Below are 24,080 nucleotides of genomic sequence, written 5' to 3' on the forward strand. Positions count from 1 at the left end.
CGCTTAAACCTCAACATCTGACAGAGCAAACACAGAGAAGCAAGGTCACCCTCAAGAAGCAGAATGGCCCCAAGTCTGTGAGATTTAAGGGGGACCTGATGGAATGTAATCACCAATCCAGAGACACAGGGTGTCCAATGGGAGGCAGTAGCGGTACCTCTCTGACCTCCATTCTGCAGAGACAGAGTCTTGGTTAGGTGGACTTAAAAGGCCTCCTTAGTGAGGCTCTGTCTACAGTGGGCAAGAGCAACGCAGCCCTGCAAGCCTGGAGGCAGGATTACCCAAGAGCCTTGAGCATCTGACATTGCAACAGACAGCACAGGCTCTTCTGAGCACAGGACCCTGGGTCCTTCACATAGACCTCCTCTCATCATTCCTAATATGCAGAACAATCACAAAAAGCGTTTCCTGAGATCCAGATACAATCAAAACCAATTTAAAGAGTTATTTTGGAGGGGGACAGGGGAGACATAGAAATGCTTAATAGAGCTGGAAAAAAGTCTTTAATGAAAAAGATTGAACGCTTAAAACCTACCCATTGGTTTCAAAAAAACATATACACACTGGCCAGAGGGAGACCAGACAAGACAGGGTGAATCCTGCTCCAGAAACTCTCCCAGCTCATGGAAGAATTATTCCAAATACATTCCTCTTGGACACTGCCACAGAATTTTCATATATAACCAAGAAGATTAAAGGATGGACAAGCAAACGCATTTCATCTCTTCTCCACCAGCTGCTTTGTCTTTTATCCAATGTCTTCAGGCAACATATTCTGCTCTAGGACAAGCACAGTGTGTGCACCTCTGTCCAGAATTTGGCCTTAATATTATTAATATTATTTTTGAGACATGGTCTCATTCTTTCACCAGGCTGGAGTGCAGTGGCATGATCTTGGCTCATTGCAGCCTCAACCTCCTGGGTGATCCTCCCATTTCAGCCTCCTAAGTAGCTGGGACTACAGACACATGCCACCACACCAGACTTATTTATTTATTTATTTATTTATTTGTTTATTTATTTTTGTAGAGATGGGTGTCTCGTTATGTTGACCCGGCTGGTCTTGAACTTCTGGCTCCAAGCAATCCTCCTGCCTCAGCTTCCCAAAGTGCTGGGATTGCAGGCACGACTCACTACACCCAGCCAGAATTTGGCCATTGGATCAGACTCACAAGCCCTTGAACTTCTTAATGGCTGTGTTATCACATAATATGCTTTTTACCTCAACATTAAGAATTTCCACTCCAGATTTTCTCAGTCCACTTGAAGAAGTGGAAACAGACTATTTATTCCAAGATGACCTTATGTCTGGAAATCTTTTCCTGCTCTCACTTTTCTACCCAGGAGAGAGCAACTTATACCTCAATGGTGCATATAGTTCATGGGATCTAGTTTTGTTTGACACAACTTTTTAAAAGGAACATCAAATTGAAATGCAGGCCTAAGGATTTATTGCCCCTCCTCTAGGCAATCCCTCATCCAAACCATCCCAGACAGGAAACCCAGTGTGATCTGAGCAAAGACCACAACAATGGCAAAGATATGTATTGCCTATTCTGAATTTTAAATACATATTGTCACTATAAGCAAATAGAAATGAATATTTGCTTATTGTTCTGAAGAGAACATTTCACTTAGTCTGAATCAGGGTTTCTCAACAGTGGCAATATGGACATTTTGGGCCAGATGATTCTTTGTTGTGGAGACTGCCCTGTACAATGTAGGATGTTTAGCAGTATCTTTGGGGACTAACTACTAGTGTCTGTAACACTCCCCAGTTGTGACAACCAAATGTTCCCTAGGGGATAAAATTGTCCCTGATGGAGAACCATTGATCAAAATGATCCAGCTATGTCTTGCAGGAGGCTGGGGAAGGATGCTTCTGTGGAGTCTATTAAGAAGCCAAAGAAAGCCAAGTATTTTAATTTCCCTAGAACAAGTTAGCCTTTAATTTTTCTCTCCCTTTTTTTCTTGCTCATGTAAGACCTTCTTTGAAAATGAACCAAGCTGATAAATTCTCCCAAGAACAGATGGGGTTAAATCACCTGTAGGGAGAAAACAAGAGATCGTCTGTAAATACGTGCCTGAACAGTTTGGCACCAGCCCAGTTCTTTTCAATCCAGTAATCTAGGAGGCAGGGCTGGAAAATAACTGTGATTTGGTCCTTGGAAACCTAATCGATTGTATCATAGTCCATTTGGAAACATGCTGTGTGAAAAGGAAGGTGCTGTTCAGCCATGGTACACAATCATTGGGTCCAGAAGAGAGGTTCCTCGGACATGTGGACTCTGGTTTAGGGTTTTCCTAGCACAGCCATGCCCAGAGTGGGTGAGGAAGTTGCCTTGCGTTTTCTTGGCTGATGACTCTGAAGTCCACTCGCACTAAGCCAGTTTCTGATAACGTGGCTCCCATGTGGCTTGCCCACAGGGAGGAAGAACCCTTCTCAGCTGCTCTGGGTAGTCCATCCACTGGTGTGGCACAAGATGGTCCAGTTAAGTGGCTTCTCATCCAATGGGATGCAGGTAGGCAGTGTGAGGGGATGGGAAACCAGACTGTCCAGGAAGTGGATCTAATCTCCACCACTACATGCTGTGCCTCCTGCCTGCAGCTCCCCTGAACTTTGCCACCCCAGTTAAAAGGAGTTGGAACCACAAATAGGAAGAGCAAGAGAGACAGCAAATGCCACTCAGCATGGGTGGGTTGAGGTACTGGTGGTTGTGTTTGCTTTTTATTGACTTGGTATACTGACTAAGTGGCAAATACTCTTCTGGGAACTTCAGTCCATGTTGTCTCACTTAGTCTTCACACAAGCCTGTGAGGAAGGCATCTCTAGTTTCGTCTGGCAGCTGGGAAAACTGAGGTGTAGAGAAACTGAATGGCTTCAGCTAGTAACTCTCCATTAGAATCAGCCCTGTTGGGCCCCAATGGCATGGTCCTTCTAAATATATCAAGAAATATTTCCTGAGAGTCCTGAGATAAAATGGTAGCCTTCGAGAATGTAACATAGGTCGAACATGGTCTCTGTGCTTAAAGGATCACAGCATCAGAGCTGAGAGGGACTTTGGGAAATGTTCTCATTTTGTAATTTGAACCAAACAAACATAGGGGACATGGGGGAGCTAATAACCTATCCGGGATGTTGTGGAAGAAAAGGAAAGAAAAGGCATATATGGAAAAGCCATAAAGAAAACCTGCAGGGTGTGGTAGGTGAGTGGGTATCAGCTGAGGTGGAGAGGGAAGGGTGACTCAGTGTGAGGGCTGACGAGGATACCATCGACCAAAACAGGGAGGATCTGAGAGGCAGCTAGTTGTGGAAAGGTGAAAAGAAGGTGAATTTGTTTCTGAAGAACTGAACCAGAAAAATCAAGGAAGTAAAAACTCCAGTTGAAAACTCCAAGCCCTGAGAAGAGAAGGCATGTCTCAGAATCCATTAGATAAGGTCTCAGTGAGACCCCTACCAGGAAGACCCAGACACCCACGGCAGGGCTCTGTCATGCTTAACATTATTAGTCACTTAGATGAAGGCAGAGAAGGAATGTTTGTCACATCTGCAGTCCATGCAAAGCCAAGTGTCACAGATGTCAGAATCAATAGACAAAATAGTCAAAATAGCCAGAAAGAAGAAATGGAACCAACATGAAACTAATCAGGGATCAATGGAAAGTCCCTGTTTATCTTCAGAAAATCAATTACAGAACTATAGAATTAGAATAACAACAGTAATGATATTAATAGCTACTATTTTAAAAATCCTATAATCACTATGTGCCAGTTGCTTCACAGAAAAATTTATTTAAACCTTACAATAGCCCTACGACATTGGTACTGTTATTATTATCTTTATCTTACAGGTGAGGAAACCAAGGAGATTAGGCAATCTTGCCTAAAATCACAAAAATCTTGATTTTTCTAATGGAAAAATGCCATACTCTTTAATCAATAAGATAACTGGGGAGACCCGATTTGACCACACTTGTGTCAAAGACGTTTTCTAGTTGTAAAAATGAGCAGGAATGTGTTTGTTTATGCTACAAAGAAAAATACACAAGCACAGATGATGAGTCAATTGGGAGGTTATTAAAAACTAAACATTTCATTTTCAAGTTAGTTTTACTAATTTGAAAAGGGATATTTGCAAAGTGATTCAGGATTGTAAATTTTGAAGTGTTCCCCTAGAAAGGTGAAGTTTTTATGATCATAGGAATGTTTACTGTGGAACGATTAAGAACCCAGGGCTTAATCAACTGAAAGAATCAACTGAAAGAACCTAAGTTGATTCAGTAGGAATCAACTGAAAGAACCTAAGTGTCTATGGACTCCTACTAACAGAGAAGCCTACTTTAGCAGGCCTCGGTGGGAGCAAAAACATGAGAATCTGTGGTCACAAGCAACTTAGCCATCTCACCTATCTCTATTCTTATACAGCAGAAACTCTCAAGGTGATGACCCGTCCCCAACTGGGTTCATCCAGAACATTCCCTTTCTTCTTCATTTTGAGAATTCCTTGTCTCCTTCCAATCCTGCATGCCCTCCTTTCCTTGGATGACTCTGCTTCCCCTCTCCTCCTAGTAATTCCTTCTGCTCCACTCTCTTTTCAGTCCTGGGAATATACTCCCTGGATCAAGGTCATTTCTTTCAGTCCTCTGGATGGACACTCACTGTCTTTCTATTTTTGTGGCTAAGAATTTGAGCAAATTCTCACCTAAGCCTAAGAGTATAAACATAACTGTCCACTTTTATGGTCATCTGGTGCCAAATAATTACACGGTTAATCAACCTTCAGAATTGATGTCAACCAGTCAGGACAGAGGACACAAATCACAGGAGCAAGTATTTCATCTATTGACTCCTCACCATCCCATCTATCTAATTATGGAAAAGAGTTAAGATGGTGCTTTGAGCCCATTGAGTTTACAATTTCATTTCTTTGAAAAGTTCCACGTCAACAGTACATTTTACCACAACAGGATGATTCTATAAAGACAACTGAGTAATCAAGTGGAAAAAAAGTTACTTTTATGTAAGCAGATGAGTGTAGTGTATGATTATCCATGGTATAATTTTGGTTTTCTATCCCATAATCTATGGTTGTATGTTGCCCATCAACTGCTCTGTGATCAAGCTGGACTTTGTCGCAAAGGGAGGAATCATAAAATGATTTAAGTTCTAGCACCTTTACTTAAATTCCCATCTGGATTCCCTGAAAGAGAATGCGTTTCTGTATAGAATATGTCTGAAAAAAAAAACATTTGGAATCCTCCTGTTCATTCAGAGGAGGGTGCCTAGTTAGTTTCTTTGCCATGTCTTTCTGCCCTCTCCTTCCCTCTTCCTTCTCACTGCCATGTCCCAAGTCCAGGCCTACAACCCTGGATGCTTGGGTTACTTAAGTGCTCCTCCCTCCCACCAGATCCCTGCCTCCAGTGTCCCTCCCACTCCAACGCATCCTACCAGGCTCCTTTAAGCCTACTGTCATGACATTGCTAACAGCTAACAGCATAACCTGTTCTCCAACTCCCTATGGTCAGGGCACTCACCATCCTTTGCAACCTGGACCCACCCTATGTGTCAAATCATACCAGGACCTTCAGGTCCCACATTCCCTACTCTTTAGTTTCCGCTGGACAGAAAACTCTCCTCACCATCCCACAAATGGACCATACTTGTGTTAAGCTTTGAGTGACAGCCTCTGTATTTCCTCCCTCCCAGCATATAACATGTTTCCTCCAATTTTCCAGTATTTTATAATTTTACCCACCTCTCAAAGCCTACCTCTTAAAAGTATCTTCTCTATGAAACCTCCTCCTGCTACTCTAAGTCTCTTCTTATATTCCTTCAGTCACTTACAGCTTCCATTGTATCACCCCCGCCCCTCATGAGGGTGTAGCTATTTGAGACCAAGGGCAAGAATGAGGTGCCTTCTTGTCCCGTCAGTGCTGATCACACAGCAGCACTCAACAGCATGTTCTTGAAATGGTTGAATGCAGCTGATGTTGCCTACTGATCCCAGATCATTGGTGCATTTCACATTACCTTTTACCAAGCACCTCCTAGGCATAAGACCTGTATTCTACTGTGAAGGTTGTCCCTCTGCCAATTCCAGACTTTCGCTTAAATATTGTCTCAAAAGCTTCAATTCTCTGGCTCCTTGTTATCTGTGATTACTTGTCTGCTACATGTGTCACATCACCCCCTGAACATTTGGCTAAGTTCCAATATGTAGTCAGAATAGAAAACACTCCCTGAACGGAGGGGAACATCACACACTGGGGCCTGTCAAGGTGGGGGACTAGGGGAGGGAGAGAATTAGGAGAAATACCTAATGTAGATGACAGGTTGATGGGTGCAGCAAACCACCATGGGACGTGTATACCTATGTAACAAACCTGCACCTTCTGCACATGTACCCCAGAACTTAAAAGTATAATTAAAAAAAAAAACTGTTTAAAAATGTGAAAAAAAAAACGCACTCCCAGAACTTTAAAAGTTCCAGTCTCTGAAAGCCATGATGCCATTACAATGAGACAAAAAGAAGATCTTCAAAAGCAAAATTTGGGGAAGTTGTCTTTTCCATAGCTCCTTGACTCATGCCCATGGGGCCGCTTCTGGTTTATTCTTTTTAAGAGGCTTGTTATAGATCACTGTTACGTTGACATGAGGGCATTGGAAAGAGATCTAATCCCTCCAAACACACTTGTCATATACACCCACAAAATAAATGAGACAATAAAACAATGAATAACAAATGATTATAGCTATCCTTAAAATTAAATAGTAACCGGCAATAAAATGGGTGAGGACTCAGTTTAGAGAAACCCTTCCTTAGAAAAGTTGGTTGCATTCAGATTCTAAAAGTTGACCTTCAGTAGAATCTAAGCCCTTGGCATTTGTTTTATTATCTTTCCAGAGCTTTACACTTTATTGTAAGAGGCAGCTAAAGCAAGTCTCTCTTGTTCCTACACATTTCTTTAAGAACTCAGTCCACTTCCCTATAGTAAGTGCCACCCACTGGAAACTAGCAAAGCATTCCAGGATTTCAGTATTTCTGAGATGCCATAAGAGCACTGGGGGGGAAAAAAAGGAGATGAAGAAGGGTATTGGGTGGGGAAAATCTTACCTCAACTTCTGACTGGCGGGGACGGTTATTTTATTAAGCTTGTCCATTCTGTTTGGTAATTGTAAGAGACAAGAATAACTGTCCAGTGGTCCCGTCAGCAGTTCCTGGCCCTCCTAGGGAGCAGCATGGTAAGCCTCTGGTCTCAAGGGTTCCGGCCACTCAAGTCTGATTTCTGAGAGTGCAGGCTGCTGGCAAACACCCCTGCTCTAGGGAGAAGTAAAACTTGCCCGAGCACATAGTCAAGTTTCATGTTTCTACATAATCATGTGATCTGGATAGCCAGCCAGCTTGGTGATTACTCCACTTTGTGTAAACTTTAATAATGAAACCTATTGGGCATGCAAATTTCTTTCCAGCTGCTTTCTTTTACAATCAGATTTGTAACCAGGTTAGGACAAGTTTCTGGCTGGTCACTACTTCCTGTTTGTCCCAAACACATATAGTCTGTTTCCAGCAGGTGCGTGCTATAACTGGGAACTTCCTGGGCTCAAGGAAAAGCAGAGTAATCAAGTCCATCTGAACCTCTCTTGGAGACTTTCTGCTTATTTGCATAAAGTCATGGATAAGCTTTTTCTACTTATAGAACCATTATATAAAAATGGCATTTTTGTGCTTTTTCCTACCCCCTGATGCAGGCAATACATTTAAAAATAAATATCAGGTTGGCAGTGGCATGGTGGTAACAGTTTACTCAGAGAATTAGAGTCTCTCTTTTTCTGGAGCTCTATTTAAAATGGGATGGGCAATTCTCTGTTCATCTGGGGGTAGGGATGGATGACTCAGGAAAGGGGAGATGAACTCCATCGTCAGATGTGCAGCCTCCTTATTGCCTGATAGAGTCAGGAGTTACCTTGCCGATAGCCAGATGCTTTCAAACAAACCAGGATGTACCCAAAAGTCAGATGAGAACAAATCTAACAGTTTCACAACAATGCAATTCCTACATCAGGCCATTCTGAAGTCCTAAAAGCAGAACGCCACTCCCCTCCTTGCATTTGCCTCTTCCTGTCCTGTCCACCACTTGCTCATCACACCCAGTGACAACGCCAGACACGAGGCCATCTCAAGCTCTGACAGGTGGGGTGAGGCTGGGAGGAGGGAGCCATACCTGCAGGGGCTGAACCTATTCAGAGAACTCTACTTCCCTCCTGGAAGACTTTATATTTCCTTCTGCCTAATCTGAAAAATGCTGATTTATCTGTTGTTTAAAGAGCAGCCCGCAGTCCAGGGTCAGGGAGGAAGAAAATGGCAGGGAAGGGACCTTTTGTACCTGGACACACTTTTCTGCAGCCATCGAGAATGCCCTGCTCACCCTTGTGGAATAAAGTACACATTTCCAACATTTATCAAGGGAACCAGTCTTCTCCTGGGTCAGAATACACAGCGGGACAAAGTAAAGAGCTCTCAGTTACCTCTCCTGTTGCAGACCCAAGATCTGGCTGAAGACAGTGGGGAAAGAGGAGAAGACAGAAGAAGAGAAGGAGGTGGAGGAAGAGGAGGAGGAGGAAGAAGCGGAGGAGGAGGAGACAGAGGAGGAGGGGGAGAAGGAACAGTGGCAATAATAGAGGTGGAAACCGTGGATGGATTTCTTCCCTCCTGTGCCTCTTCTTTGCACAAATGGATGTTCTGTCTTTCTCCAGGTAACCTTGATTATTCACATTCATCACTGCCTATGAATTTCTGGTTTGACCAGATGTTTAGGAGCAGAATCTTCAGAGCTATTGAAGGGTGGCGCCCTTCTGCTTGGCCAGGACACTGACTTGGCCAGGCCAGCAAGAGAGCAGACAATGTTGCATGAGAAAAATGCAAGTGCTTGTCTCCTGCCATCATTCATCTTCCCCAATCTGGCCGCTCAATTTTCTAGCAGTGCATCCTGAAGGAGCCCTAGACCCTGCCTCCTCCTCTCCCATAGTTCCTAACTGAAAGAAACAAGTAGACTAGGATGGTAAAGGCACATACAATGTCATCAAAGATCAGGAAATTCAGGCTTCACTGAATGAGATGATAATAGTCAGCTCGTTCTTTCTTAATTATTGTAAAATGCACCCCATAAGTCACTTGACTTTTCTCTCCACCAACAACTTTGCTCAACACCTGGCTGACAACTTCATATTTCCCCAGAGAAAAAGACCAGAGGCAAAGGTTACACTTCTGCTTTTTCTTTTTACAGCCACTTGTCTTTCTTCTTTTTACTGTATTTAGTCTAACATGATGAAAATGAGAGACTGCGTTTCCAGACTGGACATTTTGCCCCATGTGAAATACAGTGTGACAGCCTAATGTTCCAGGCCTGCCACAACTGCTTTGGCTTCTAAGTTGCTCCATGACTAAATGAAAATTTTAAATTATTTGACTCTAATTTTGAAGCGGGGAAAATCTTTTTTTTTTTTTGAGACGGAGTCTTGCTGTCGCCCAGGTTGGAGTGCAGTGGCATGATCTTGGCTCACTGCAAGCTCCGCCTCCTGGGTTCACACCATTCTCCTGCCACAGCTTCCTGAGTAGCTGGGACTACAGGCACCCGCCACCATGCCTGGCTAATTTTTTGTATTTTTTAGTAGAGACGGGGTTTCACCATGTTAGCCAGGATGCTCTCGATCTCCTGACCTCATGATCCACCTGCCTAGGCCTCCCAAAGTGCTGGGATTACAGGTGTGAGCCACCACGCCTGGCCGGGGAAAACCTTTTTAAGCAAAACACAAAAAGGAAAAACAGTGATAAATCTAGATATATATAAATTTAAATTTTTATGTGACAAATGCACCACAAATGAAAGTCAAAATACAAATGACAGGCTCCCATAACTGGATTATCAAAAAGGTTAATGCAAAGATGGAAACTGATACCAAGTCTTAGTTGGTAACTTATAAAAGGAATAGACCACACAACGTGGTTCCACAGCGCACACAGAACAATATACCATGATAAGCCTTCAAGGTCAGTCTGCATAGCACAGTGGACGTGGAAATTAATGATTCACTAGATTCACAGATGAGAAATTGACAATCCCAACCTTAAAGAAAATTTGGAGTGCCTATACACTGTTGCTAAAAGTATAAGGTGCAATCACTTTGGAAACAGTTTGGTATTTTCCAATAAATTTGATGGCATGCATACCTATGACCCAGCATGGATCACAGATGTTGCAGAGCACTCCTAACTGTGTATATCAAAGCATGTGCTAGAATTTTCACTGAAGCACCATTTCTTTTCTTTTCTTCTTCTTCTTTTTTTTTTTTTTTTTTTAAGACGGAGTTGCACTCTGTTGCCTAGGCTGGAGTGCAATGGTGCGATCTTGGCTCACTGCAACCTCCGCCTCCCAGGTTCAAGCAATTCTCTTGTCTCAGCCCCTGTAGTAGCTGAGAATAGAGTTGCATGCCACCATGTCTGGCTAAGTTTTGTATTTTTAGTAGAAACGGGGTTTCACCATATTGGTCAGGCTGGTCTCGAACTCCTGACCTCAGGTGATCCACCTGCCTCAGCCTCCCAAAGTGCTGGGATTATAGGCATGAGCCACCATGTCCGGCCTAGCCACCAAGCCCAGCCACCATTTCTAATAGGGGAAATAATCCAATTGTCCATCAACTGGAGAACAACTAAATTAATTGTGACATCTTTTCATAATGGAGTACTATTCAACAGTGAAAATGAGTGAACTCCAATTGCATCAGTATGGATAAATAACAAAAATAATTTGAGCAATAAAGGCAAGCTAAAGAAGTGTATGATCCCATTTATATTAAGGTTAAAGACATGTAAAACTAAGTAATACGTTATTTAGGATAAGTACATCTATGGTAAAACCAAACAAGGGAATGAAAAATGAATGTCACCAGGGAGCAGGATTGGAGCGAAGGGACATGCAGGGCTTCCAAGCAATTGTAGTATATTTCTTAAGTTGAATGGTGGGTATAAGTGTTCATTTTATTGTTATTCTTTATATCTTATACATATTGTAGGTATTATATATTTAACACAAATAAATTTTAAAAGGTCTGATCTATCTTTGAACTTGTGTTGTAATAACAACAATAACAACAACAAAAAATCTGGTCTAGAATTATGGGGCAAAGTCAAGATAGCATGCCTAAACCTAAGTCAGATGGTGGTGATCCACCATCTCTGTGAGATGAGACTTGAGAACAAGAAGATGGATTGTACTGCTTCTTGGGGTTGAGACCCAACCAGCCCTGGTTTTTCTTGGGCTCTTTGCCTTGCATCTGTGGATGACAACTACAACACCATGTTTATTGAATGCTTTCTGTGTTTCCTTTACTATGATGACATTCATTTTACATGTGAAAAAATTGATTCTGAGAGAGGCTAAGTAAACTGGTCTAAAGTTACACCACTCATCAATGGAAAAGCTGGGATTCAAACCCCAGTCTATTTCCATAGTCTAAGCTACTACTAATCATAGACTCTGCCACTGCAGGAGAGATTTTCTGTGATTCAGCAGACAGGCCTGCTCTGGCATCAGGCACCAACTTAACCACGAACTTGGGCAAGTCTTTTAGTCTTCCTCACCTCAACTTCTTACCTCTAGAGCAAGGGATTCAAAGAGGGGCTGGGGCTCCATCTGACTTGGAATCTGGACATTGCCAATGTGCACAGAAACTGGTTAGTGCCAGTGGAAACATTCTCAGAGTTTTTAGAAGAGAAGTCTTTAATTCTCTTTACTAGACTGCTTCCCAAAGAAGGGCTCAGTGGCTGTGGCAGTTTACAGTGCCTTGGAGGGAGTCCAAGTCCTCACTGGGACTGGAAAGTCAGGCACAGTTCACTATCTTCTCTGCTACCCACGCACTGATGGCTTTTCCCTTGCCAGGGCCAGTTTAGGCAAACTGCCACAGGAAGTTGGCAAGGTGTGATGTTGGTGCTATGCAGTCTGGTTCTATGCAGAACTATAACCTGTTTCCAAGAGGCTCAGCTTCACAACAACTCCATGGGGGTAAAGGGTACTATGGTCATTCCCATTTTATGATGTGAAGTCTGATCCTCAGAAGGGTGACAAAACTTACTCAAGGCCGCCCATCTTCTTGACATCTGAGCTAGGGCCTTTAGCCCCCAAACCATTCACCCTCCTTTCCTTTCTTGTGCTGGCCCCCTTTCTCAGGGTTGGGACAGGGATGCATCCTGCAGCAACCACAGACCCAGTAGCTTTCTCACGCATGCGGGCCAAAGTGGCAGGAGCTTGCAGATGGACAGGCCCGTGCCTGGTTTTCTCAGCCAGTGCCAGTGAAGAGCCAGAGGGAAAAAGGTTGGGAGGAAGCTAAGGAGCCTGGGTAAACCAGTGGAGGAAAACAGCAGAAGAGACTAGGGAAAGGCAAAGACAGACAAGGAAGCGTGGCAGATGCTGGCAGTGGTTTTTCTGTTCTTCTTTTTTGTGGAGACAAGGGAGAAAGAAGGAAGAAGAGAAGACATCTGAGACTTGAGCAAATGGGCAAAGGCCCTTTTAGGCTCAAGGCTTTACTTTCTGTGAGACAAATTAGTTCCCTATTTTATCTGTTCAGTAAACTCAACATTCTATACATCAGATTGGCATGGAGTGGGCATCTATTTTATTAGGAGAATGGCTCAGATGAAAACACCATTTACTCATTGCATCCAGCCCAGCCTCTATTGGCAAGAACATTACAATAGCCTAATATTGGGATGGACAACTCCTGGCCTACGTGTCATCTTTACCTCCTCCCTTACCTTCTGTCCTCAGAGCCGATCTGCCAACAAGATTCTCCTTGGAAATATTTCCACATTTACCCTGCTCTAACTATAGCCCAGGCCCCCACTTGGTTCACTGATCAGCCTCTTGCTACTTCTCGGTAGTGAGATCCACCCCCAGTCTCATCCCCATGCCTCCAGCTACTGACCCTTCTTAAGGACCTCAGAGGAATTTCCTTTCTTCTAGAACCAAGTACCAATGTCATTCATGCCTCACTGTGACTGAGTCTCCTTGATGCTCCATCTTATTCCTCATTAATTCCCAGCAGGTGACCATCCCTTTAGCCAGACGGGTCATCAAACACACTTTTCTCCTCATCAGTCACATGGCCCAGCGGCTAGTCAGAACCACGACCCAGAAGTGAAGAAGCAGATACACAAGGCCTTAGGAAATCAGGAGTCCAGGTAATTTCCATCAGTCAGGGCCATTATGGAGCCAAAGAGCAGGCAAGGGTGGAGAGGCAGTTTTCGGTCCAAGGCATGGATGTATCGGAGATGTGGAAAGCTGAGATAACACTCATGGCCTCCAAGAGGTGAGGGTCTATGATATGGTTTGTCTGTGTCTGCACCAAAATCTCAACTTGAACTATATCTCTCAGAATTCCCACGTGTTGTGGGTGAGACCCAGGGGAAAGTAACTGAATCATGGGAGCTAGTCTTTCCCATGCTATTCTTGCAGTAGAGAATAAGTCTCATTAGATTTGATGGGTTTATCAGGGGTTTCCACTTTTGCTTCTTCCTCATTCTCTCTTGCTGCTGCCATGTAAGAAGTGCATTTCGCCCTCTGCCATTATTATGAGACCTTCCCAGCCATGTGGAATTATAAGTTAAATTAAACCTCCTTTTCTTCCCAGTCTCAGGTATGTCTTTATCAGCAGTGTAAAAATGGACTAATACACTCTATCTGCTCTATGTCCTCTGTAGCAAATGCTGTGGCTGTTGATTATCATTTTCTGTTACCTGTTATCTGATGAAGCTTGACTAGTCTCCCAGTCTTTCTACTTAGGCAGTCCATCTGGATTCAAAGGGCCCCCAAACAAAAGCAGAGCAGCCTTGAGCAAATATTTTATGTTCTTAAAGATTCCATTGTCTCCAATTCAATATATGTTTGTGATCCCAATCCCATCATAAAGATATCATAAAGATTTCCCTTATCTCCAATTCAATATATAAATTTAACGTGATCCCAATAAAAATACCAAGAGGATCCTCTCCCTCCTCCCAACCCAGATCTAGACAACTTGGTTCTAATGTTTCTGTATAAAAATAAACAAGAAAGAATAGCCAAGAAACCCTTGAAAAAGAAAATCAAGGAATGGGAAGGGACTAGTCTTCCTAGACATTAAAATACAGTATGAAGCCTCTCTAATAAAAACAGCATGGTATTGCTGCATGACCAATGGAAGTAATGAGAAAATATGTAGATAAATAGAAGATTATAAGCAAATTAAGTATATTATGAATGTGGCATATCTAATGGGGAAAAATAGGCTTTTCAATAAACAGTTCAATTGCACAGCCATTGGGAAAAGTACAAAACTTAGATTCATACCTCAAATCACTTGCAAGAGTAAACTGCCAATGGATCAAAAATCTAAATGTAAAACATGAAGCCATAATATACCTGAAGAAAACACAGTTAAATTTCTTTATAACCTTATCTATGATTTAAAATCTAGAACTAATAAAAGAAAATCTTAATAAATTTAACCTGAGAAACATAAAATTTTTTTCATAGCAAAAAACACCATAAGCAGTATCAAAAGCTAAAAGATAAATTGGGAGTCAAGAGTTGCATCATATATCACAGAACTGAAGGCTAATATCTCCTTAATACGTACAGATCCTAAAATTTGAGATTAAAAAAAAAAAACCGACTAGACAAAAAGTGGGCAAAACCATGAACATGAAAGGCAGGAGGGCTTTAAATGGATGAAAAGTATGCTTAACCACACTCCTATTAAGAGAAAGATTATTATAATCATGCTGAAGAAATATTTCAGATCAGCAAAAATCTAAAAGTCTGATGATGCTGTTGTTAAAGCTGTGAGGAAAAGACACCCTTTGCTTGCAAAATGTTACACTCCCCTAGGAGAGGATTTGGCAATGAGGTAGGAGGTGGGGCTTAGACACCAGACCAAATTGAGGACTATATAAAACAAGTCAGGATGGAAGCACCTCCCCATAAGACACACCCACCAGTGTGCCGTGTCAGTTTACCATTGCCATGGCAACACCCAGAAGTTACCACCCTTTTCTCTGGCAATGACCTGATAACCTGGAAGTTACCACCCTTTTCCTAGAAATTTCTGCATAAACTACCCCTTAATTTGCATCTAATTAAAAGTGGGTATAAATACGAGTGTAGCTCTGCCTCTCAGCTGCTACTCTGTGCACACCGTCTATAAGTAGCCCTGCTCTGCAAGGAGCAGTACTTCTGCTGCTGCTGTAGGCTGCCGCTTCAATACAAGTTGCTGTTTAACACTATTGCTGGCCCTTGAATTCTTTCCTGGACAAAGCCAAGGACCCTCTCGAGCTAAAGCCCCGATTTTGGGCTTGTCTGTCGTACATCAGCAATACCTAATAAAATTACTTGAATTTACCTTATGACCCAAGCAACCTCAATTCTAGGAACCTATCCTGAAGATACACCTACATATGCAACATCTGCACACATTTATTGCAGTTTTATTGGCAATAGCAAAAGATCAGAAACACCTAAATGTCTAGCAATGGGAGACTGGTTGAATACATTTTGTGTATTCACGCACACACATACACAGGCACTTGTTATTGCAACAATAAACACCGGAAGGTAAGTCAGAAGCTAATGAAAGTAGTCACTCATGGGAGGCAGAAGGGAGCTGGAAATAGTGGGGATGTGATAGTGATTAGATAGATTCTCTGGATCTATCTGGATCTATCTTTTTTTTTTTTTTTTTTTTTGAGACAGAGTCTCATTTGTCACTCTGGCTGGAGTGCATCAGGCTCACTGAAGCCTCAACCTCCTGGGTTCAAGCGATCTTCCTACTTCAGTGCCCGAGTAGCTGGGACCACAGGCAGACACCACCATGCCCAGCTACTAGTTTGTGATTTTTGTAGAGATTGGGTCTCACCACGCTGCCCAGGCTGGTCTCAAATTCCTGGGCTCAAGTGATCTGCCCGCCTTGGCCTCCCAAAGATGTGATTACAGGCATGAGCCACCATGCCCTGCCTGGATCTATCTTTTTATTAAGTTTTGTCTTTTAAACTATGTGACTGTTTGACATAAACTAAAAAAAAAAAAAAAGGCAAAGAAAAAAAGGCAAATCTAAAAGACAAAAATGAATTTAGATGGTAACATATCACAGAGGAGAGAATTATTTCAAGTGACTCTTGAACACAGTCCTCTGAGCATTCTCTGTTAAACTTATTCTAAGAATAAAAATAACTGCAAAGAAATCTTGAACTTTACTCAGTATTTTTATTTTTAGTAGTAAAACTATGGGTTTTGCTGTTTGAAGTGAAATCTTGTATATGGTATGAAAAATTAGTGGGAATGAAGATTTTTGGTATAGGAGAGGAAAGTAAAAATATAAAATCAAAGAAGAAAAAAGTGGTAATCTCAAATTTAATGGAAAATATCAATCTGAACTTATGATTTTTCTAGCACCAGACACTGAAAAGTCCTAGAAGTAATGACGGTCCAAATTTTACATACATCAAATATGTTCAATTACAAATATAGTAAGAAAAGGATTCTCCACTAAAAGGAACCAGGTTCTCCTTGAAGAAAGAGTTGATTTCAGGGAAAATAGAAGGTGAACCTGGACTACCTTGTGCCATAAAAGTAGTCACCCATGGGAGGGAAAAGGAGCTGAAAATAGTGGAGAAGTGATAGGGATTAGATAGATTCCCTGGAATTTTTTTTTTTTTTTTTTTTTTTTTAAGACAAGTTCTCACTTGTCACTCTGGCTGGAATGCAGTGGCGCCATCGTGACTGACTGCAGCCTCAATCTCAATCTCCTGAGCTCAAGCAATCCTCCCACCTCAGCACCTGAGTAGCTGGGACCACAGGCACGCACCACCATGCCCGGCTAATGTGGTGCAGATCTTTGAAAGAGGCACATAGGAGCAGATCCTTGAAAGAGGGTCCAGTAGACAATTTTGGGACAATTTGAGCATTTATAAAAAATGACTGTAATTTATTTTAAAACATGGAACAAATAAAAATCCACCAGTCCATAAAAACATAACCAAAAAACAAAGTCATTTGCCAACACTGAAGGTAACTATTCCATCAACTTTTTAATTGAAAATGTAAAAAATTAAATCAGTTGGAAATTAAAGAAGAATAAAGCAATTTTCCTGATGCTTTTAGGAGAAATTAAAAATCCTCAATTTTCACAGAATACTAGCTAATAAATGTAGAATGAATGATAGAATTAGAAAACTACCATTTTGCAACCCCAGATGAAGAATTTATTTAGGCAAGGATCATCAATTAATGCTAAAACCAGTAGGTAAAATGTTGTTGGGGAGCATCGTATCCTTATGACATCACAAGGTATCAAAGTCCCATGCCCGAGGCTGCTGGCTGATTGCAAAGTTGACCTTTACAGAGTTGACAGCTGACTGGTACTCACGTGATCAAATTCAGCATTATCTATATTGCTTCCTGATGCAAAATGAAGTACATCTCACCTATGAAATATCTCAGTTTAATCAACTTTTAAATCTAACTTCCAGCTTATACAGAGTGAACATATAATGAATCATCCAAAGTAGGGCATCTCTGGGAGTGAAAGAAGACTCAACCAATAATTATAGCAGGACTGCAGGTGTAAACAGAGAGGACATTCCTAGGCAAACTGGAATGTGAGATCCTGCTAGGTTTATAGGAAATAAAGGGGATACAGGAACACGTTGAACAGCATTAAGAGAAAACAATTATAATAATTTAAAAATCCAGATGTAGAAATTCTACAAGACTACCACTTGGTCTTCTTAATGTTAGGAGACCAGGAATGCTAGATGGTATTAAGGAATTGTTAATGTTCTTAGGTATGGTAATGGTACTATGGTAATGTAGAGGAAGATCCTTATTAGGATACTTTTGGGAGGTGCACACTGATGAATGTAAGGTTTAAGTGTCATGATGTCTGCAACTTATTTTCAAATGGTTCAAAAAAATGTTAGCAATGATCAAAGTTGGGTGATGAGTGTATGGGTATTCATTGTACCAGTCTTTCAACTTTGCTACATATTTGAAAATTTCATGTAAGAGTTTTGAAAATGGCAGGACTTGAAATGTCTCTAACCTTCAACCCTTTCTAGAGAGCCATCTGGGCTATTGGAACTGCCTGGTGCCCCAGGCCTCCTCATCAATGCTGTTTCCATTAAGGAAGAATCCTGATTGGGGCTCTCCTGTCATAGTCATCTCATCTCCCAAATATTGTTCCAATCTTGACCATTTTCTTATTTCTCATGGCCTGTCCAAATCTCACTCACCATCAAGGCCCACTTTCTTTTGGAAGCTTTTCCTACTTCCTTCTAGTCCACTTGGGCCTCTGCTCTGATCTCTTCTATCTCCCTGTCTTTTGACCATAGTTTTGACTTATTTTTCATAAGTATATATCCTGTTACCATGATAAAATTATAAACATTCCCGCAAAACGACTATATTCTATTTCTTTGGTCTTTCTCTATGGCAAGCACAAAACTAGACCATTCTTCGTATAGAATAAATATTTTCTGAATTAAATGTGGAAGTTATTAAAAGACATCAACAAAAAAAATAGTTGTGAGATGCAACTACTTTTCAAACTCAGGAACTGAATTGATGTTGAAAATCATTGAAATTCTAATAGTTTACCTATGCCGAATGGGGAACTACATGGCCATGGAAGCCCTGCTTTCCAATCACAGTATTTCTTTCAACTGAGCCTGGTCATAAACTAAGGGTCCTTTTCAAAACGTGTTCAGGAAGTCGCTGCTAAGTACTCAGAGCAGACAGTCCAGCAGAAATATATTTGTCAGACTGTCCAAAGAGAAGAGTAAGGAATCAAACTTCCATCTCCTAGAACTTACCATCTGTCATTAACGCCAGCACTACCGTCTCTTTCATATTGTCTTTCTGACTCCACTTGCACGTCTTACCTACCTCCAAATTCTACTTCTAGTCCCCTAACTGTCCAAACGGATCCCTGGACTCTCCAGGCTTCATCAGCATTTCCTTTACTATCATCCCTGGAACAGTCTCCATTGGACAATGGTATCCCCTGCAGTATGGGACCCAGATTCCCTCAGCTTCAAAGTGCTGTGATATTGGACTACATTTTATGCCCAGCATTCAGTCATAATTTGACAGATCTGGAATTGGCCTTTGAGAGAAAGCTTCCAGATTTAGCAAATAAGAATACAGGATGCCTAGTTACACTTTAGATAAACAATGCTTTTTTGGTAAAAGCACATCCCAAATATTGCATGATGTCCTGTCCTTTATCTGGCAAATCCGAGATGAGAAAACCAAGGCCCAGAGAGTGGACTGACTTGCAAAAGTCCATTTTAGAGAAAAACCCCAAGCCAGAAAAAAACAAGAGCAGAAAGAACTAAGATCTCCTTACTCCTGACCCATGTATAATTTTTTGTGTGTGTGTGGATGTGTAAAAACAACAATGTCTGTAGTCAAGATGTGTTGAATCAGTACAAGGAAGCAAATTTCTCATGAAAAAAATCTCGTACATGTTTTCTATTAATTATTTAGCCAAATAATTTGGGCCCCTAGGATGAAATGGCTTAAGGAAATTCTCAGATCTCCAACCTGAGATTATCTGAGTGGAATAATTCAAATTCCTTCTTAAGAAATGGCAAACCAAAGACTGGACAGACTGGAAATATCAAAGAATGTATGTGGAGCTGGAGTGAGGGAACTGAATGCGTCACTACCATCCTTCCAGACCACGACTGCCAATCTGTGTGATTTCAACGTTCTGCTTTTTTACAAATGAGAAGACCCTGTATATAAAGTGTAACAAATATTTATAGAAAGCCACTTTTTATGAAGAAATCTTTTTAGATATTCTATAACATTACTGTCTTTCAAAACAATAAGTAACTAGCTAATATTCCAATAGAAAAATGAGCAAAGAACACAAAAGGTTAATTCACAAGAGAAGAGATCCAGATGGCCGATAAAAATATAAACTAGCTCACAATCCCACTAAACCAAAGAAACACAAATTAAACCAAGTATAAAATACCACTGATTCTTTAACCTACCAAAGTAAGCTTTTAAAAAGTTATAAAATTCAGGTTTGGCAAAGGCATTGTTAAGTGGGTGCTCTTGCCACTGACCGGACAACAAATTGATAGAAACTTCCTAGAAGGCAGTTTGGTTCTAGGTATCAGGATTCTTAAAATGTTCATATGCTTAAAAGAAAAATATAAAATTTTATTAATTTTTCCTAAGTGTAGAATTATTTATACCAGTATAGAATTAGAAACGATGTAAACATTCAACAATAATATAATAACTTCATAAATTATGATATAGCCAAAAGTGGAATGCTCTGCAGCCATTAAAAACAGTGTTTTCAAATAATCTGTAACCATATAGGAAAATCTTTACAATGGACCAAAAAAAAAAAAAAAAAAAAAAGGGCAGGGCCTGAAACTGTCCATATAGTTTGATTCAGGTTTTATAATCTCGCACACAAACACAAATGAAAACACACTGATACATTAAGTCTAAGTGTGATTCTCTCTGGGTGATTATCATGTCCACTTAAAAAATGTTCCTAAATTTAAAGAATCTTAAAATCTTAAGATCTTTGGATTTATTTTTAAATTACAGTAAAAAATTTGAAACATACTTTGTGTACAGGTAAAATATAACTGCTTTGTATAAGTTCCTTACAGCTTCCATAACAAATGACCACAGATATGGTGACTTAAAAAAACAGAAATTTATTGTCTCACAGTTCTGGAGACCAGAAGTCTGAAATCAAGGTGTCAGTAGGGCCATGCTTGCTCCAAAGGCTCTGGAGAAGAATCCTTCTTTGTCTCTTCCAGCTCCTTGTGGCTCCAGCCACTCCTTGGCTTGTGGCTGCATACCTCAAATCCCTGCCTCTGTCTTCACATGGTCTTCTCACTTCTTTCCAAGTCTCTCCTCTATGTTGCTTATCAGGACACTTGTTATTGAATTTAAGGCCCACCCACTTAATTCAGGATAATCTCAAATTGGCATCCTTAATATAATCAAATCTGCCAATACTCGCTCTCCAAAAAATGTCACATTCACAGGTTCTAAGGGTTAGGCAGTAGACTTATCTTTTGGAGGACTATCATTCAACCTGGGGTAGGAAGTGGGACTGGACTGCGGAGACGGGGCTCTGACACCAGACCAAATTGAGGGACTAGCTAAAACAGGTCCGTGGCAGAAGCACCTCCCGCTACGGCACACCCAACAGTGTGCTCTGTCAGTTTACCGTTGCCATGGCAACACTCAAAGGTTACTGCCCCTTTCCATGGCAATGACCTGACAACATGGAAGCTGCCATCCTCATCCTAGAAATTTCTGCATAAACCACCCCTAAAAGTGGGCATAAATATGAATGCTGCACTATCTCTGAGCTGATGCTCTGGGCACACTGCCTATGGTGTAGAACCTCTGCTGCTGCTGTACACCGCTGCTCCAATAAAAGTTGCAGTTTAACACCACTGGCTCACCCTCGAATTCTTTCCTAGGTGATGCCAAGAAGGCTCCCAGGCTAAGCCCCAATTTGAGGGCTCGCCTGTCCTGCGTCAAACCCACTATACACCGTAAGATGGTAGTTTTACTTACAAATGTCAAATATATAAAAAATATTTGCGTTTCATTTAGGACTCTTTTAACTGCAAGTAACAGAAAGCCCAACTCAGGCTGGATTAAAAAAGAAAGGAAATTGTTGGTATATCCAAATGTGCTGCATCTGAGCAGGCTTTAGAGTTTAGGAACCAAACACTATGGCTAGGACCATTTTTTTCACTCTCTGTGAGTCTTAGCTAATTTTTTCCTTAAAGGTGGCCAGCTGGCTCTGGCTCAGTGGGCTGCTGGATCTAGCTCATATCAACTATTCAGAGAAAATTGTTAAATTTTCGGAAATTTTGTAATCTATTGTTAACACAGCCATTATTTGAAAACAATAAATTATATAAGATTACAATTCAATAAATTATATTTTTAAAATGTTATAAATACTCAAAATTCATGTCTTCCTATTTTACATTTTATATTTTCTATGCTCTTGAGGTGAGTTTCATCTATTGTACTTATGTCTACAATGGAAAGACTATAATGGTCAGCAACATTATGTTAGAGCTTGAAATCAGCGTGGTGGAGGTGTTTCCACCACACGAATTGGCAAATGCTACAAATCAGAGTTGTTTTTTGAGAGCCAGTTGTTAAATATTCACCACCACACCACTATTCCAGCTGCCCCAGACTCACAGCCCCTCAGGTTCAAGTACAGCTGGATAAAGATGGCACCCTCAAAAGTAATGAGATTCACCCTGATTGGATATTTTGTCTGTCTTTCCATCTCTGAGCCAAACACCAAAGCCAGAGGGAAAGTGATACCCTATCCTCCATTCTGGACCTAGGTCAGCACACACCCAAGCCTATATATTTAGGGTGATCACTCCATGACTATCAGGAGATGTCACTGGAAGAAGGAAAAAATGGCTGCTGGGGAAACGTCAAAGTATATCCACCATAGTTGTCAAGCAGTAGCTTACACATGGTCTCAAGGTCTCCTTCTTTCATTCCTCATTGATAAGAGGCATGTGGTTCTGGACCAATGAAGCTCTGGTAAATGGGGTGAAATGGTCAGGTTCTGGTGCAGATCTCTTCCCCATAACCCCCAACCTCTCTTTTTGGTGGGATGATGTCTCCACTCTCTTCTCCCTCAGGCCTGTTTTTTTTTTAATGCTCACAGCTTGACTCCAACTTGGATGAATGGAGCATGCATTTATAGGTTGTGTAGGTTCCTGAGATTTTTTAAAAAATGAATTTATTTCTTCCTTTCGAGGGGTCCCTAGTCAAATGGAGGAGACATATACAAACAAATAATGACCAAATGATGTAAAGTGTGCTTTCACAGACATATGGAAAAGCTGCACTGGGGAAGTTCAGAAAATTAGGGACAGACTCCCAGAGAAGAGGACATCAGCGAGCTGGACCTTTACATCCAAATAGGAGGTTTCCTGTGTGGCTAGAGGAGCACAGAGAAGATGTTCCATTCCAAAGGAACACAGAGAGCTAAGGTACCACAAGGTCACCTGGGTTCCTTTACTCCACCCTTTTTCCAACACCCTAGACACCCTAGAAAGATTTCCCTTCCTCTCTCACTCTCTTTACCATTGTGAGCCAAAAATAGAACCCAAACATGGGAGCGACACAAAAGCACTGCTGAATGCAGACTGGTGTGGAGGATGAAGAACATGCCCAGGCTTTAAACTGAACACGCAAAGAGCCTGGGCCATTGGAAAGACCCACAGGCACTTTGGAAATCTCCAGCTGCCTCCACCACCACATCAGGTGAAATCCATTCCTCTTCGAGTATGAGCATTCAAGGCCAACCATTCCTTGCTTTGTTAGCTTTTCTTTTTGGCTCAATTACTGTGTCAGCACAGAATCATTTTCTATTTTCATCTCCAGGGCAGACGTTTCTCCAACAGTCTTTTGAGCCTGGGGACCAAAACACCATTTATAGCTTTGCTTCTATGGGAAAAAGTGCTTTTAAGTACCAAATAACTGACTTACAAATAAATGATTAAACTCAACTGACCTTAAGCAATGAGCTTCCTGTAATGTTTTGCACAGTTCAGTGCCAAAGGCTAATAATGTGTGTGTGTTTTAACATTTCTAAATATGGGCGCCAGGTGTTGCATTTTCAGACTGACCAAGTGTAACTTTTTTCTTCTTAAAGCAACAGAGTCGTTTTTTTTAGTGAACATGTATCTGTTTAAAAGAAAAGGTGAAAGAAACGGCAGGGGCCACAAAAGAAAAGCTACACTGAAACTTTAGTGGAGAAAGATATATTTGCGCAATATAAGAAAAGAGGTTAATTTATTTTTAAAACTTTATTATTACAGATTAAGGCAAGCCTCCAAGCGTAGGGAAAGTTCAGAGATCAAAGCCTCCTGCACAGCTTGGTTTTACTTGGAGTCCAGCAACCCAAAAAGATCTGCACGATGAGGTTTCTAGTCTCTTTCAAAGCAAGCCCAGATG

The 24,080-nt window shown here is 41.3% G+C and overlaps 1 protein-coding gene across 1 annotated transcript in view; it reads right to left on the reverse strand.

The window, feature by feature from the left end:
- BLNK (B cell linker) overlaps positions 1-7,349 on the reverse strand; it is a 79,387-nt gene extending 72,038 nt beyond the window's left edge. Inside the window, exon 1 of the mRNA XM_054436076.2 lies at positions 7,115-7,349. Coding sequence (XP_054292051.1) covers positions 7,115-7,161 — 47 coding nt within the window. The 5' untranslated portion in view covers positions 7,162-7,349. The remainder of the gene's footprint in view (positions 1-7,114) is intronic.
- Between the last annotated feature and the right edge of the window lie 16,731 nt (positions 7,350-24,080).

The sequence above is a fragment of the Pongo pygmaeus genome, chromosome 8, assembly GCF_028885625.2.
Source record: "Pongo pygmaeus isolate AG05252 chromosome 8, NHGRI_mPonPyg2-v2.0_pri, whole genome shotgun sequence".
NCBI lineage: Eukaryota > Metazoa > Chordata > Mammalia > Primates > Hominidae > Pongo > Pongo pygmaeus.